The sequence below is a fragment of the Sciurus vulgaris genome (genome assembly GCF_902686455.1).
Source record: "Sciurus vulgaris genome assembly, chromosome: 1".
Lineage (NCBI taxonomy): Eukaryota > Metazoa > Chordata > Mammalia > Rodentia > Sciuridae > Sciurus > Sciurus vulgaris.
Genome location: NC_136461.1, coordinates 50360253 through 50377369, shown reverse-complemented (window position 1 = coordinate 50377369; position 17117 = coordinate 50360253). Strand labels below are relative to the sequence as shown.

Genomic DNA, 17117 nt, shown 5'->3' with positions numbered 1-17117 from the left:
GCTGAAAATGCATAAGAAGGAATGAATACAGTGTACTTTTCAATTAACTCATAATTTCACTAATTAGAAGCCAGTACATACCACTGAAACTAAATAGTTGTACATGTGCAGAAATTCATTGAGTTTCTGGCTAATGCCTAATGAATATACGGATTTGCAGAGCTCCTGACTTAACCCTGGGAAACTTCTCAGCACTGGACACAATGAGATCCAATTCTTCTAAGACATCAGTGATAATCCCTATCCATTAAGTATTACCAGGTATAAACGCCTGAGATAATTCTACTCTTCTGTGTTGCTTTCTTCTCGCAGCTAAACATCCTTGTGGTGAAGCTTTTAAATTAAATATCAAATAATTCAGCCTGGTTATTTGAAAAAATAAATTGTAATTAGAGGATGTATTTGATCACACAGATAAGAAATTTTAACCAAAAAGGTCTATGCTTTTTAAAAATGTAATGTACATTACAGGAACATCCATCAGTGTGAGACATTGCCAAAATAGTTGCCAAGAATGTCACCAGACATTAGTTATCGAGCAACACAAAACCTTACTTTAATTGCAAAGAATAAAAGCACAAATTTATCTTAAAAAGAAAAAAGAGGGCTGGGGAGATAGCTCAGCTGGTAGAGAGCTTGCTTTGCAAGCACAAAGCCCTGAGTTCGATCCCCAGTACCGCAAAAAAAAAAAAAAAAAAGAAAAAAGAAAACTTCCAAAATACACTTTCTACAATTATAGCATAAAGTGGGGTTTGACTAAATAATGCTTTTTAAGAAAGTACTCAAAATGAAAATTTTTTTTTGTGTAGTTCCATTTTCTACAGCATTTAAAATACATGTCTATTTTCAACATAATGATCTACTCCCCACGGCTCTATGATGGAAAGACTGTGTCTACAGGAAGACAAGTACCATGTGTTTTCTCTCACAGGTGGAGACTAAACGAAAGTCAACCTGAAGGCAGAGTAGTGAGTACTAGTCACTAGGCAGGGTGCAGGTAAGGGAGAGCGGGGAGACTGGATTTGATCAGAGCACACACTATGCATGTGTGGAAATATATGTACAAGTAATAATGTTAATTTTTTTAAGTTTAAAAAAAAATAAAAATAATAGTAAAAACTGAAGGGGAGTTCTTTAATTTGTATCTACTTTGCCAAGGGAATGGGACAAGCTCTGTCTTCTTTAGGGAAACCTTAGCTCACAGCAAATCATTCGAATGGAAAATAAATTTACTAAATACCTTGGGTGCTTCAAGTATTAAAGATGAGTTCATATCAAGAATTGTTCCTGAAAGCTCACTCTTGTCTTCATTACCGTTTGAATGTAAAACATAACAACTTTCTTCTTTCTCGTCTTCCTGAAAATATAAACCACTTTTATGAGTTTAGCTTTAAACTCTCTTCAGATTAATTCTCATCTTGTGCATGTACACAACAAAATTTATGCAAATTGTTTCATTAAAACAAACTTACTTTCATAATTAAAAAGAAAGACATATTTAGGTTAGGGCTTCTCAAACTTTAAGAATTCCTAAAGAGTGGACCTGATTTACATAGCTATGTAGCTATTCACCAGGCATACATTTAAGTACTTTAAACATACTTAACATACCAATTAATGTATTAATACTCTAAGAAGTGGGAACTCTTAGTATTTTACTGATGTGAAGAAGGGGGTCACAGCCATTTGCCCCGCATCCCACAGCTGGTCAGTTACACATTCAGAATGTGAACTCCAGTTAACTGTCTTGTCAATGAGCCTGTGCTCCCAGTCACCACACAGTTTCCAACTTACAGATGAGCAAAGTGGGTGCTTGTGAGGCTAAATGACTAGCCTGAAGACACAGGGCCTTGCAAACCACAGAGAACGGAGGAAAGCCCGCAGCTGTCTAGCTCAGGATTTCCACTACCAGTTCTGTCCTCTTAACTGTAAGAACCATGCAATTTTAAAAGTCAGTTTATTCATTTTTTTTTAATCTGGTATATTTGAGGTAAGTTGGCAGAAAAGAGATGACAAATAATTCGTGGTTAGGATGAAAATGTAACTGAAACTGTACAGGTATAAGTATTACATATTATGTATCTTAGTAAAAATAATTTTGTTCTCCTAACGGCTATATATTTATATTCTCTTGACCTCAACCTGACTTAGGATCTTCTTATTCACATTCTCTATCCCCACTTCTTCTATGAATTGAGTAAATGCTCAGTAAACGTTAGCTATGCAGCCACCACCGTACCATAAGAAAGGGTTAGAGACAGAGACCTCAGAGGAAAGCCACGCCTGGTTTCTTGAATCACTATCTACAGCTCATGAGTAGTTTTGCTAAAAGAACCCAGATGCTAAAGAAGGAATTAATGGTTTAAAAAGAAAAAAGCCTTGAAATTGACCTTTCTCTCAATCCCTTTACTGGCCTCCCACTCCTAAGTCTGCTGGCAGCCTTGGGCTCACTAAGGGAGTCCTGGGCAAAGTTCCACTCCACAATTATTATGTTCCAAAACACTCTTAGAGCAAAGCCCTGCGTCTGAGGTTTCTGCAGCTATGACTGCCAGAAATCACCCAGAAGTCCACACCCTTTTGGTACTAAGTCCCATTATTGACACTGCTTCTGAATTCCTACAACTGCTTAGGGTTAAAGGCTGTGCTGCTTAAGTTCTATAGGACAAACTGTCGTGGAATTTTCCCATGTGGTGACAAAATTCTAGCAAATAATCATCAGGGAAATCTAGACAAAGCACCTGCTACTGCCTAAAATACCAAGGAGATGAGGGTCCATGAAAATATTCTTGGTTTTCCCTTCCTTAATTTATCAAAAAGCAAACCAAGACTACCTGTGGGTTAGGATAACACCAAATACACAAAAAGAACCTGATTTAGCTATGTGTTAGATTATATTTTGAAACATTTAAAGTGTCTGATAAGTGTAATATACAGACATTTTTATGTGTAATACATTAAAAAAAAAAAAAAAAAACATGCTGGGGCTAAGGGAGCAGCTCAGTGGTAGAACACATACTTAGCATGAGTGAGGCCCTGGCTTCAATCCTCAGCACCATAAATTTTAAAAAGCAATACATGAAGGCCACACTGATATTTACCAGTGCAAGAATAGGTTTAATACATCAACCTTTATCTATATATGAATATAAATATCTATCTAGCTAGTGGGGTACTTATAGTACGTTATTTAGGAAGTATATTGATATTTCATAGATAAAAGAATTTCAGAGTTCAGAAAGACTTTAAAGTTCTCTAGTCGTGTTCATTCTTCTCAGAAATGAAAAAAATAGGTTCATGGAAGAAAAGTAGTAAACCTACTGATCAAATTACTAGCACAAAGTTCTCAAAACAAAAAATTCTGCCTTGGGTTATATCGGTGACCCACTGAAGAGGGAGATTTGTGAATAGTACATCAGAATTTCCCAATCAGAATCTCTGATGGCAGGACCCAGAAAACTGCATTTTAACCATCTCCCAGGTAATTTTTATGTAAAATCACATATCTTTAGGTTTTCAAATCCTCTGGGCATTATAACTCTGAGCAAAGCTAAAAACAAAGTTCAGGTTTCCTAAAATTCAGTCCAACAATCTATCACAACCAAGCTGTTTCAGACATGCTACATATAAACTAAACAAGGAACAATGCAATGACATAGCAGCACATGTTCCTGTAGCCAAGAACCCAGGGCTTAAAGCAACCCAGCTGAGTTCATATTCCAACTCTACCCCTTACTAGCGTATGATCTTGGATCAGCTACTCAACTCTCTGCCTCCACTGACTCATCTGTAATGCAAGTACAAAAGGATAACCTATTAAAGTTGCTTCAACTACTGCTACATGCAGTTGCATGTAGTGGGCTTAAAATATTGTTATTATTAAGTACTCTTTCATATTTTCATAATTTCATTGACTGAAATTATCATTAAGTATGTTTTTGTATGTAGGACCTCAACAGCACCACAACTAAGGTACCCTTCTGTCAAGAAGACTGACCTGATAGAATACATTAAGCAGTAAGAAGGCTTGACCAGGGGCTGGGGATACAGCATGCACAAGGCCTTAGGTTCATTTACTGGCACCACAAAAAAAAAAAAAAAAAAGTCTTGACCATATAGAGGTTCTGAGTGCTAGGAATCATCAGGCACTCTGATGATGGCTGGAAAAGCATTGAAGTCTCATTGCCATGTGGTTAAAATGATTCGGTTGAATGGTCTTTAGTTTACTGTACCATCTTAACATCATTCTCAAATGAAAGTTAACATGTAAACATACTTATTTTAATTTGCATTAAGGAATATGATGGAAACTTAGATGTCTGGGTGCAAAACATGAAGATGAAAATAGTAAAAGAGGTAGTAGTAAGATTAGTGATGCTAACAGCTAGCAGTTATATAATAACATGCTAAGCACCTATTGAATATAATCTTTAATCCCTCAAACCCTATGAAGTAGACATTTTTCTTCTGATGCTTTAAATCAAGGACATTAAGAAACTTGACTATGATCAAAGACATATTGAGCAGTGAACAGGGATTCCAGGTCAGGTATATTTGCCCCCAAAATACATAATCTTCACTGTTAAAATACTATTATTTCCTATGTTAACAAAATTCAACACTTAGAGGCCAGATATATTTGTCTCCAAAATTCATCTTCTTAACAATTGATTATTACTTCTCATACTAACAAAATTCAACACTTACCACCAAAGGCTTACAGATTCCAAGGTGTACAGTGCCTGGAGGTACAGCCTTCAGTACCTCCACGGCTTCAGCAAGTGTGGTATTGTCCAAACAGTATTCATTGACTGAAACCAGACGGTCTCCAGGTAAAAGTTCTCCACTTCTTTCTGCTACACCATCTGCTACCAGGGAGCGGATCACAATCACTGATCTTGTGGGATCTAAAGGGTCCTGTGAATCAAGCAAAGAACAATGAGCTGATTCCCCATAAACAAATATGCAGGCTTGTTATGGTTTAGATGTAAGATGTTCCCCAAAGGTTCATGTGTGAGACAATGCAAGAAAGCTTAGAGGTGAAATGACTGGGTTATGAGAGCCTTGACCCAATTAGTGAATTAATAATCCCTGACAGGAATTAACTGAATGTAACTGTAGGCAGGTGGGGTAAGGCTGGAGGAGGTGGGTCACTGGGGACATGCCTTTTTATGTGGTGAGTGAAGTCTTTCTGCTTCCTAGTGCCATGTTCCCAACTGCTTTCCTCCAACATACCCTTCCGCCATGATGTTCTGCCTCATCTCAGTCCCTGAGGAAAGGAGCTGCCTGTCTTTGGACTGAGACCTCAGAAAACGTGAGCCTCAAAATAAACTTTTCCTCCTCTAAAATTGTTCTCATCAAGTCTTTTGGTCACAACAGTGAAAGAGCTGATTAAAACAAGACTTAAGACAGTTTATGTTTAATGAATCTGCTGTAACTACTTATTCCATATGTCGAGCACTCTGGTGACATTCTTCTAAAGAGGTCAAAATACCTCTCTACACATGAACACAAATATTAGGTTGTATCAAAGTAAAGATACATCTTAACAATTTCAGTTGCATTCTGAATGCTCAGTCACATATCAAAGTCTTTTTTAAACTTCTGGTGACTGACATTTTGTTGGACCACAAGAGGTCAGAAAAGAGTTGGGCAAGATTCTCTGATATTCTCAAGCACTGTCATGCTGTGGATCAAAGACAAACCCATCTATGATCCCTCTTGGGCCATAGGAGGCTTTAAGAGAAGCATCATGGGCATGGGCACTCCATTCTTACTCATGTACCAGTACAGAATCCTTTCACGAAACCACTTAAGTGCAGAAAAGACATGGAACAAACAGAATAGTCCACTGTATTTTAAAAATATATATTTAGGTTTAGGGATGTAGGTTAATTGTAGGTACTTGCCTAGTATGAGCAAAGCCCTGTGATCAATCCCCAGCAAAACACAAACACAAAGTATACTGAAAAATAACATATGCAAAGTTATGACATGGTTAGGTGGCCCTACATCAGAACTATTCTAATACACAGAAAATGAACTCATGAACTTATGGACACAACCAATGTATGGCTCTCTCTCAACCAGTGGGAGAATCCCATATTTCTTTTCATTAAGCGCTGAAGAAAACATGGATGTATCAATACATTTGGTTAATTAAAAAACAACTCATAACTCCATTATTTTTACTTTATCCAAAAAACAGATACAAAGCATTTAAAATGCGTCAGGCTTGATGATTATTAATGATTTAATCCTTACAACAATTCAGGTAGATTTACTGTCTGAACTTTACAGATAAGGAAACTAGCCAACATCACACGCAGCTGATAAATGGCAGAGCCACAATTCAACCAGGGAGTCAGATCCTTCAGTCAGTGAGTACTCTTGACCACCAAGTTCTGCTGGTTGCTCTGCATGATACCATAGCCAAAAGAAACTGGAAACAAAGAGCTGGGCATGGAAAAGGCAGACACACTCACATGGAGATCTTATAGCTTAGTCAAGTCTCAATTTGCCTCAATGGTGGAGTTATGGGCACTGTGACTAAACCTCACACTTAGCAAGGTAGAGAAAAAATAATTCCACCCCAGTTCACGGCAGCATTTGCTCTGGTTTGCTTTGGTTTGTCTCTATTGTCTCTTCATGCACATATTGTCCCATAGGGAATAGTCTATACTTCTACCGGCTTCTGTTAAATTCTCCCTGAGTGACCAGAAAAAAACTGCCAGGTTTTATGTTAGAATTATAAGACTTTGGAATTAAAGTGAAGATCTGCCACATTCCAGGCTCTGTTTGAAGGGGTTGGTGGCTATTTGAATTCTACTGATCTAGTTTTCTATATCTCTGTATTCTAGCCATCAAAGTTCATTTCCAATGTACTGCACTGAATTTTAAACAAATCTTCTATATTTAAATCAACAAAGACTACAGAGCTAACTTCTTGGGGAAAAAAAAAATGCCTTCAGTTTATTTTGCTTTCCTCAACTAACCTTGCCTTTCCACCCTCAAGCCAAGAGACCCTTGGTAATTTTCTACATGCTCTAATATTTAGTGCCACAATTTATGAACAGAATTAAAAGTAAAAAATAGTCAAGGGAATGCACTAATAAAGCACACAGTGTTAAACTATAATTACACCAATATTTTCAAGCAGAGGGAGCTATTGCACAGGAAGAGAACAGAAGGAAAAAGAGCACGGTGGCATATCAGCAAGCAATCAGTGTGGTAATATAAAAAGAGCTGTCTATTTTGTCACCAGCAACCATGAATCACAACACACTTTTCATTCTGAAATATGAAACCATTACATTTTAAGTTTGACACACTAATAAATAAGCTGTACAATTATGTCCTTCATTTAGGATGTCAGTTTTTGATGAAAGGCTTTTTTATTGAGGGGGAAGGGAAACTACATAATAGCTTATTCCGCCCATGAAACACAGAAAGCAGCAAGCAATACTTCATATAATGACTAAACTTTCTTAGAGAAAATTGCAACAGTAAAATAGACCAAAAGCAAATAAATGATTACCCTAAGTTGGCTGCAAGCAACCTCTATAGTTACAAGTAACACTGAATCAAAAAGGACTATTTTTAACCTGAATAGGTGAGTGAACATGTGACAGGCTGAAATAACTAGAAAGATTGTAACTATATAATTAGGAAGATTTGGCAGGAAATAATGCGAAGAGTCTATTACTCTAGAAAGAGTAATAGACTTTATTGTAGAAAGAAAGGGCAGGCGACCGCTCATTTACACACAACAGTCTTCTTCAGACCTCAAACCAGAGCCAGGTGGGCTTGCTTACTAAAGTTTATTCAGGTTAGAACATGAGTCAGTCTAAACACTGAGTCTAATCTACCAGTCCCTCTTTCCTGGAAGACAGAACCCAAAGGCAGCTTCTTTGTCCCTGGGAGGGAAGGGAGTAAAACACAAAAAAGAGGAACCACCACCTCTGAAGATGCCCCACTTTGTGCAATCACGGCTGCATTTTCTGGGATGACTTTTCTGACCATGTAACCACAGAGCTGAATGGAGTCCTTTAGTGAGGAACAGTCATCTCCTTTCATGGTCATCACATGTAGCAGCCACCCTCTGGAAAAACAGCAGCTGTTACTGCCTGCTGGGGCGGATGCTATTCCTGAGGCTTTGCTGCGTGAAAAGTGCTCCAACACCAGCCTGACTCAGGCTGCTGCTCATCAGAAACGTCCATTTCCTGAAAATACAGTCCACACTGTCACAGGCGTGCTATAACAAAGAAAGTGTCATAAAGACATTTCTCAAGTCCCCTACCCAATCCCAAGGCCCCTCAAGCATCTTTTAAAGACATCATCAGATTTCATCATCTTTGGTCATAATTTTTAAATCTCTGGTTTTTCTCCTTTTGGCAAGAAACACTTGCGCTCAAGAATCAAGATGTTGCTTTAGACTAAATAGCCAATAGGGGGCACTAAAGACCAATCATAGTGCCTAAGGAACATCCATGCAAGCCATTCTCTTCCAGAGGAATTTTTTCTTTATTCAAAAGCTTTATATTATTACATATGCTCTTAACAGTGTGCTGTATGTTTGCTTCAACTTAACCATTTATGAAAGTTGCTCCTGAAAGCTCTTAAAAATGTTACCGAACTCGTATAACCAATTAAGAATAGCAAAATTTCCTTAGAATATAGCACCAGAGGACTGCAGAAGAGAACAGACCTGAATTTCACACCTCTCCACACCCGAAGAAATCCTGAGGACCATCTTCCTGCTTTGTCTCCCATTTGAATGAAACTACCACACCTGCCTAAACAAAGCTGCAAACAGGGCTTTTTCTTGTGCTCAAAGTGATGCTAATGTTTGATATTTATTATAAACATAGGGTGCTTCAATGTTCAGGGAAATCCAAGTTGACAGACTCCTCATCCCTGTCAACCCCAAGTAGCATCAGCACAACCGAGTACTTTCCCTCCTCTTCCACTGAGATGCTTGTGGAGCCAGATCAATTGGATCTTCTGCCTTTTCTTTCTGATCTTTACTCTCCATTTCCACCACCACTACTTTGGTTCAGCTCCTCGTCATTCCTTGCCTGGGCAACTGCTATGGTTTGCTGATCAGTCTACCATCTCTAATCTGGCCCCATCGGTCTACTTTCCAGATAATGGAATTTTTTTTTTTTTAATGTGAGCAGAATTTCTCCTTAAGGGAGGAATTAAAATACTTAAAATACTTTAGTGACACCCACTATGTCCTCACTTCTTCATCCTTTATGGAGACAAATCCTTTCAGGTCTGCAGTCCTGTCCCATCTCTGCTCACCCTCCCCTCATGCACCATTGCCTGCTCCCTGTACCCACACCTTGTCCCAACAACACAGTCCTACTGAAACTTAGGAACTGTGACATGCTTTGGCTTCCTCTGTGACACAGTGCAAGCCATCGCTTCTGCTAGGAATGCTCTCCCTGAACCACTGCCACTCAAGGAAACAAAGAAAGAGAAAAATTAAATGACTTAACCAAAGCTCATGGTAGGAGATAACATTTATCATCTTTTCCAAGTGTGTGAAACTGAGTCCTTGAAATATCACTTTGGCCACTAGAGGTTTATATTTTACTTCCTAGCAGAAGAAAGTACAGAATGCACAGTATCCTGCACATACAGGTAAGTCATACATTTATGTTTCATTTGTTTACTTTCTTGAGAAGCTACTCATTTGGGAACATAAGAACACCTCTTCATGGGTGAAGGCAAACATGTGACAATCATTATGCCCAAATGGATGGGAGTCGAAGTTTCTGAAGTGTCCATAAAATGTATTATATGAATATTTGTGTACATTCCCAAAGATCAAAGGGACCAGATCTCACATAAACTAAAGCAGAGTGCTAGGGCTTCACCTGGGGCGGGGAGTGGTTCCACTGAAATGTGGGCTGTCAGAGACAGACAGTGACTGGAAGACGTGGAGGGATATAGCCATGAAATTCTCTACAACCTAACTACAAATATAAGCAAGCGGCTCAGACAAACTCACTGGAAATGCATAAAGCAGGGGACACTGCATAAAGAGGGCACAGAGAAACGAACAAGAAAAGTGGTCAACCTTTTCCAATTTTTAATAAACTGGCAAATGTATCAGTAAGAGGGGTTTTCTTAAATAGGAGGAAAGTGACACACACGGAGGACTGTTCCAACGTTTAACATCTGTATGCTTTGTAGCACTGCCCCAATGAGGAAAATACAAAATCAAGGAGTAACAATGATTTAACCACAATCAAAATAAAGAACAATTTTTAGTTTGTTGTTGTTTTTAATTTAAATCTACTCTGCATCTAACATCCAAACGTAAAGATCTTAAGTGAAAGACAGGGATTCAGAGACCACACAAGCAGGATAGCCAAGAGATGGACCCTAGGTTATTTTAGACAAAAATTTGGCAGCAAATTTGATTACCTTTGATAATTTTGACAACATCCACTGAGTGTTTTAGAATATAAACTCTTGAGAGGTGATATGGTTCATTCCCAAGGCCTTACTTGTATGTCATCAAAGTTTTGTGCTGTGTTATATAACAGGTCCCTGTACCAAGCACCTGCTCTGCAGCTGTATTTCAGCATCCTTCACCAAGAATGAAACAACTCAAGGGAAGGACTAGAAAAATACCAACCAGCTCTGAAATCAAAACTGCTCTACAAAAGAAACCACCTCCCAACCAAGGAAGTCAGGTTGGGCACACACTATCGCAGAACTGAGGTTCAAGCTTCATGCCACAAGTATGTGTCTGTGAGAAGTTATATTTCAGAGATAATTAAAAAGGATCTACATAGTTTCTGGACAATAAATATTTGGCTATGTAATAGATTGAGAGAGTATTCCAAACAAGCGATAGTCAATCGAGAAGAAGCTGTGAAACAGCCAGCAACCAAGTATGAGTTTTTCGAGGAGTCCAGTGTGGCCATGATTACCTAAGCTAAAGAGTATTAAGTTACAACATAAAACAATTCATAGCTAAATACGTTTTCAAAATAATATCCCATGGAAGTTGCTAAAATGGAGATTATAGAAAGAAACCACTAAGTTTAAAAAAGAGCTAACTCTCATGCTGGAGGTAGGCAAGAAAAGGAATGGAGTAAGAGCAGCAGCAAAGGCAAGGTTACTTCACACACACACACACACACACACTCACACTCACAGAGATGTATACAGCTTAAGAAATAAAACAGTCTGCCAGGTGCAGTGGCACACACCTGTAATCCCAGCAGCTTGGGAGGCTGAAGCAGGAGGATCATGAGTTCTAAACCAGTCTTAGCAATTTAGCAAGGTGCTAAGCAACTCAGTCAGATCCTGTCTCTAAATAAAATACAAAATAGGGCTGGGGATGTGGTTCAGTGGTCCAGTGCCCCTGGACCACTCAATCACTAGAACCAAAAAAGAAAAAAGAAATAAAACAGTCTTCTGGAGAAGCTCTGGTACACAGCTGACACGAATTAAAATTTTCATTGTGAGCAATGTCCGTCAGAAAATAGAACTAAAAGATTTTTAAAAAGGAAAATAGTGAGGGGAAGAGAGGGAGGGAGAAAAAGAAAGAGAGAAAAAGAGACAGACAGACAGACAAAGAACATAGATATTCAACCTACTAGTAGCAGGATGAAGGTGGATTGAATTCAAGAGACAAGTTCTAAGGACTGGGGAATGTGGCTCAGTGGTAGAGCATTTGTCTACCATGTACAAGGCCCTGGGTTTGATTCCCTGCCCTGCAAAAGAAAAAGAAAAGAAAGAAAAAAAAAAAAAGCAAGTTTTAAGCTTAAGCTGCAGGTTTGTCCCCAACTGGCTGTATATAGTTTCACAAGTGTCTTCATTTTTCTAAGTCAGTTTCCCCAAGTGTAAAATGAGGAAGCTGGATACATGAGCTATGATCCTTCTCTCAACTCTACGATCATATAACTGAATTTGACAGTGTATCTTGAGTCAATTTTGTCCTTAATTTCTACCAAATAGTCACAAAACTACTGGAAAAAACAAACAAAACTAGGGATGCTGCGCACTGTGTTGTATACACATACTCCCACCTACTCAGGAGGCTGAAGCAGGAGGATCATTTGGGTCCAGGAGTTCAAAGCAAGCCTGAGCAACATACCAAGCCCCTGGCTCAAAGAAAAAAAAAAAAAAAAAAAAAAAAAGAAAGTAGTTAAGGTGGTAATTCAAAACACTACATTGACAATGCATTAACACTATGGTAACAAATAAGGTATAATTTTAGCTAACATCTTTAAGGAATTCATAAAAAGACCACAACTATAAGAATAACTTCCTGAATATAGCCCATAAAACAAAGCAAGTTAACGACAAAATATCTACAACAACATGAACCCTCCTTTTCTATAAGAAAAACTTAAAATGCCTTTTTCCCTGCTTGCTATTTTAAGATAGCTTCAAAAAACATGTCAGAGACCATTAATTGAATTAAAAATTACTAGAATAGTTCTGGTCTAAGAGTGGGATGTAATAATTTCAAAAAGCTTCTTCTGTATTTATAGTGAAGTAAGATAATAACTAAATGATTGCACTGAATAAAGGGCAAGCTGTCTTAATCTAGACTCCAACTGTATTCTTAACTATTCTATAATACAGCAAAGTATTAAACTAATCATACCAATTACCACAACACCATCATGTTCAAAGTGTGTGCCCACAAAATACGTTCAGTCCACTCAAGATAGATTAACAGATATGGTTTCTGGTTTCTTGTGTAATATTGCTTCCTAAACACTATTAGGCATTAAGAATAGATTTTTTTCCATGCATCATACATAGAACTAACTGACCCTGAGCAACACAGTGAGCACAGCATGTAAGGCAATTAAAAGTACAACGGAAGACAAGTAGGCAGGGAAACTTGCAAATCAAAATCTACCCTAAGAAGGAAACAAAAATCACATAAGCTTGTATATCATTTTATACTGTATAACTCAGGACTGTAAAAATCTGTTTTCAACACTATAATAATTAAAACGGTTCCAGCAGATGTCCCAAAGAAATCACTTCTTAAAGGGGATTATTTTCTCTTATCCCCTTTCTGAACTCCCATTAGATATTTTCCTTGGTTATTAGATATGTTCTTTGGGTATTTCATCGCTTGAAAATTTCATGCATGCTGTAATTGTTTGTGTGTTTATCAATCCCTCCTGATCCAGGACTTTTGCTTGGTTGTATGGAAAACAAAATGAAACAAATCGCAGAACTGCCTTTCATTTGAAAACCCTGTCATCTGGCTGAAATGCCTCGGATCCCACCAGGCAGTTACACAGCAGTATAATCAAAACAACATCATCAGTTGAAATGTGAATGAACTTAACATTACTGGGCTTGTATTTAAAAGTGGTAAAAATTGTAGGTTTTAAGTTACATGCATTTAACCACAACATTTTATAATGTAGAAAATAAACTGATATATAAAAAAAATAGCCAAGCATATTCCAGGAAAAAAAAATCAGCTTAAAGTTATTATCATGCAAGGGACGGGGAGAGTGCTGGGGAGCGATACTGACCAAATTATATTGCTATATTGTGTACATGTATAAATATATGTAACAAGAAATCCCTCACAACTATAAAGCACCAATAAAATGTAGGAAAAAAAAAAGAAAGTTATTAAGAGGCAGGGAAATTATACACATGTAAAACTTAAAAATTTTCAAATATTAATTTTGGAATTTAATTTTCTAAACAAATCACTCTCAATTTCACCTAAACAAATACTAGCTTAGTGATATTGGTCAAGTTACTGACTATATGAGACTTGAATTTCTCATCTGTAAATGAAAATGATAATAGTATAGATTTCAGAGTTGTTAAAAGAATTAAATTAGATAAAGCATGTACAATGCCTAGGAAGTCCATAGTAATCACTTCATGAACACTGCTATTACCATAACTGCAAAGGATAGAAAAGAAGCTAGTAAGTCAGGCAGGATGGTGCACCCTAACTCAGGAGACTGAGACAGAAGAACAGAATGCAGGGGGTGGGGAGGCGGAATAAAAAAGTTAGTAGGATATATAGGTTTTAGGAGTTACCAGTTTCCAACTCATTTACTGGATTCTAAATTCATCTGAGCATGCGTGACTGAGACCAACAGTACTATCATTTGTGATATCACACTTAAATGTTAATATATGAAAACACAGGGCTGAACCTATATTCTCCAGATACGTGACCTCTAATCTCCAGAACACACTCAAAAGGTGGCTCACAACCGCAAGGTACCCTCAGTCCTCATTCTCTTTTAGCAGAGACATCTCGAGACTAGGAGGTTGACAACCAGAGCTGCTACATCAAGGACAGAGGATGTCCTTCATTCTTAGACAGATTCTACAGTGTGCCTTTTTTTTTTTTTTTTTTTTTCTCCATCATTCAAAGGTCAACCGATACCCTGTGATATATAGCACACAATGCGTAGAATACTTTGCTAACTTTGAAACCATATAGGAAAAAGGCCAAGGAGTCCTACAGGGAAACTCAAGGTAAAGCACACACAGCTTACACTTTGGCAGAAAAAAATCATCACATCTCTGCAGAGCTTTGCCCTAGGTGGGAAGTGAAAAGGAAAGAAAGGTATTGTAAGATTCAAGGATAATGTGAAGCAAAGCTTTTAGAACTGTAATAAGTATGTCTCTCCAGAAAAACAAAATGATTAGAAATCTCTACCATCTTTCAGTTTAGCCATAATTAGGAAGAATCAGTGTGGTTTCTGGCCTGAGGACTATATTTTCATGGTTCTATACCACACTCAGGAGCTCAGCTCCACCACTTCCTACAGATGGTCCTGAGCAAATTCCTTGATCTCTCAGCTCAGTTTCCTCATCCATCACACAAGGATAATTACAGGGCCTACCTCCTGGGGCTGTAGAAAAGGTTAAATTAGCTAATATACATAAAGTGCTTTAAACAACGCCAGACAGAGGAAGCAGTACAGAATTATTGCCATTATTATCATATGGTCATGTTTTCCAAGTTAAAAATTAGGACAAAGTTTCTCAGATTTTTCATTGAAAGGAATAAAATATGAAAGTTTAGAAAATGATAAGCACTTCATGGATACTAAAGAAAACAGACATGAAATCAGGACTAACTTATCAATTCCAGGTCATTCTCTGTGCCTGGAATGTCCACTACCCACTTGTCTACACAGCTGGCCTCAATTGCTTGTAAAGCTTCTCTGGCTCCTAATAATTCTCAGATTCAGATCTTACTTCTATCACTGCTAAAATCATAATGTAGCATACAGAACAATACCTAAGACTGTTTCCTTTATTATAGTGCAACATGTGGTTATTTGTCTACTGCCTTCTTCAAATTGAATTCCCCAACTCCATGAAGACAGGATTTTGTTTTGTTCACTGCTAGCGCCACAATGCATGGGAGACGCTCAATAAACATTTTATGCATAAGATATTTAAAGGGAGCATGCTTTTTCCATCTACATATCCTTCATACTAGCTTGCATTATGAAAACAACAATTTTTTTGAAAGGTAAGAATGAATGACAGGCAAGCAGTTCCGTGCTGAGTCTATATTTTAAAATCTTCATCACTATCACCATCATCACCATTATTTTTTAGTAAACAGTAATACTTTGATCATTTTGTGCAGAGAAAAATATGGGTATCTATATGCATCTCCTTTATTTAGTTCTTAATAACTTTGTAAATTGTTTTATTTTGGACATTATTATTTTAGTACACTGAAGATAAGAAAAAACTAACAAGCTTGTACAAAGTCCTAGGAGTATGTTATAGCCAGGTATGCAATAGAGTGCAAATCAGGCCCTTGGATCCTTCCTGACTGGTAAGTTAGAGCTCTTAACACACGATATGTTCACTGTGGTGTAGTACTGAGTGTAGTAGATGATTAGGATAAAATAGAGACGGAAGGGTTGAAAAGGGAACTTGAACCCTAGAATGGCTTACAGGAATCAAGCAGCCAATCCCCTCTCAAGAATCATTAACAGAGTGAACCTCGTACCAACAGGCAGCACCACTTCCTGACCTCACTGGGAAAGCTTAGCCTTCCTGGATTACCACCTGGCTCCAAATGACATCCACAAGCAGAAAGAGCAGGACTGACCATCCTGCCTCAGAAAAAGAGATTCCCAGTAACTGCTTGTTGATTTGCTTCAATCATTCTGCCACAGTCTAGAACAGGCTGACATTCATTTACTGTGGGCCTCAACACTGACATCAGAATCAAGAGAGAACTTCCAAAATATGGACATGACTGGAGGCAGGAGAAGACTGGCAATGAGACACCTCTGGAGACCAAATTTCTCCTTTAGATCTACTCTTTTTTTTTTTTTTTAATAGTTGTTCTGTTTTTTATTACATGGGAGACACAGATGCATTGCAAGACATCCACAAACTTCCTGGAATATCTTGAGCAATTCACAGGAGAGTCGTGATTACCAGGTATTACAATAAATCTGAACATCTTTATGCCTGTATTTGGGCTCTCCATGGTCATTTCATCAACACTAATATTTATAGTTGTCTATTTCTGAAATACTCACTAAAGGTAATATAGCCAATACATCATGTTCAGGCTTCTCTCCTCAGCAGTGCCTTGTAGGGTGAAGCAGAAACAATCATGAAGACACATTTGTTAAATGGAAAGCTACCATGTAAGTGTGCACCGTCCAGCTGACAGGCATTTGCTGCTTGCCCCCTATTCTCTTTCACCCCCCATTAGGCACAATGGGACTTTTTGCCAAATTTGTATTCCAGAGCCATGAAATTCCCGCAAAGTTCAACATCAGGCCTGACTTAAGATCTTTGAGGCCTCCTGCTAACTTCATCCCCCTGCAGCTGCCTCACTAAGGCAAGCTTTTGATCTGTACTATCTGGATTTCAAGCTGATATACACACAGCCTCTTTGATCTCTTATTAAGTGGCTTCTGGTCTCCTGATGCCTTTAGTCTTGCTGCACTGAGGTTTTTGGAAGTCAGTCGTCATCCTGTGCATACTACAAACCCCACACACCAGGAGTGGACTCCCTTCATTCACCCACTTTGCAGGCTTGAAAAGCAATACTTAAGCCATGAGAGAATTTCCGCGGTAGCCACAATCAATCCACTCCATGAACA

At 38.1% G+C, this 17117-nt stretch overlaps 1 protein-coding gene across 9 annotated transcripts in view; it reads right to left on the bottom strand.

The window, feature by feature from the left end:
- Nucleotides 1–17117, bottom strand: part of PATJ (PATJ crumbs cell polarity complex component) — a 399437-nt gene that overhangs the window by 293734 nt on the left and 88586 nt on the right. For all 9 annotated transcript variants that reach the window (XR_013757701.1, XM_079103582.1, XM_079103581.1 and 6 more), the window contains 2 exons: nt 4705–4914; nt 1241–1357 (listed from right to left, as the gene is read on the bottom strand). Coding sequence is in view for 8 of the 9 variants with exons in the window: in XM_079103582.1 (XP_078959708.1) it covers nt 1241–1357; nt 4705–4914 (327 nt within the window). In the remaining variant the exon portion in view is untranslated. The remainder of the gene's footprint in view (nt 1–1240; nt 1358–4704; nt 4915–17117) is intronic.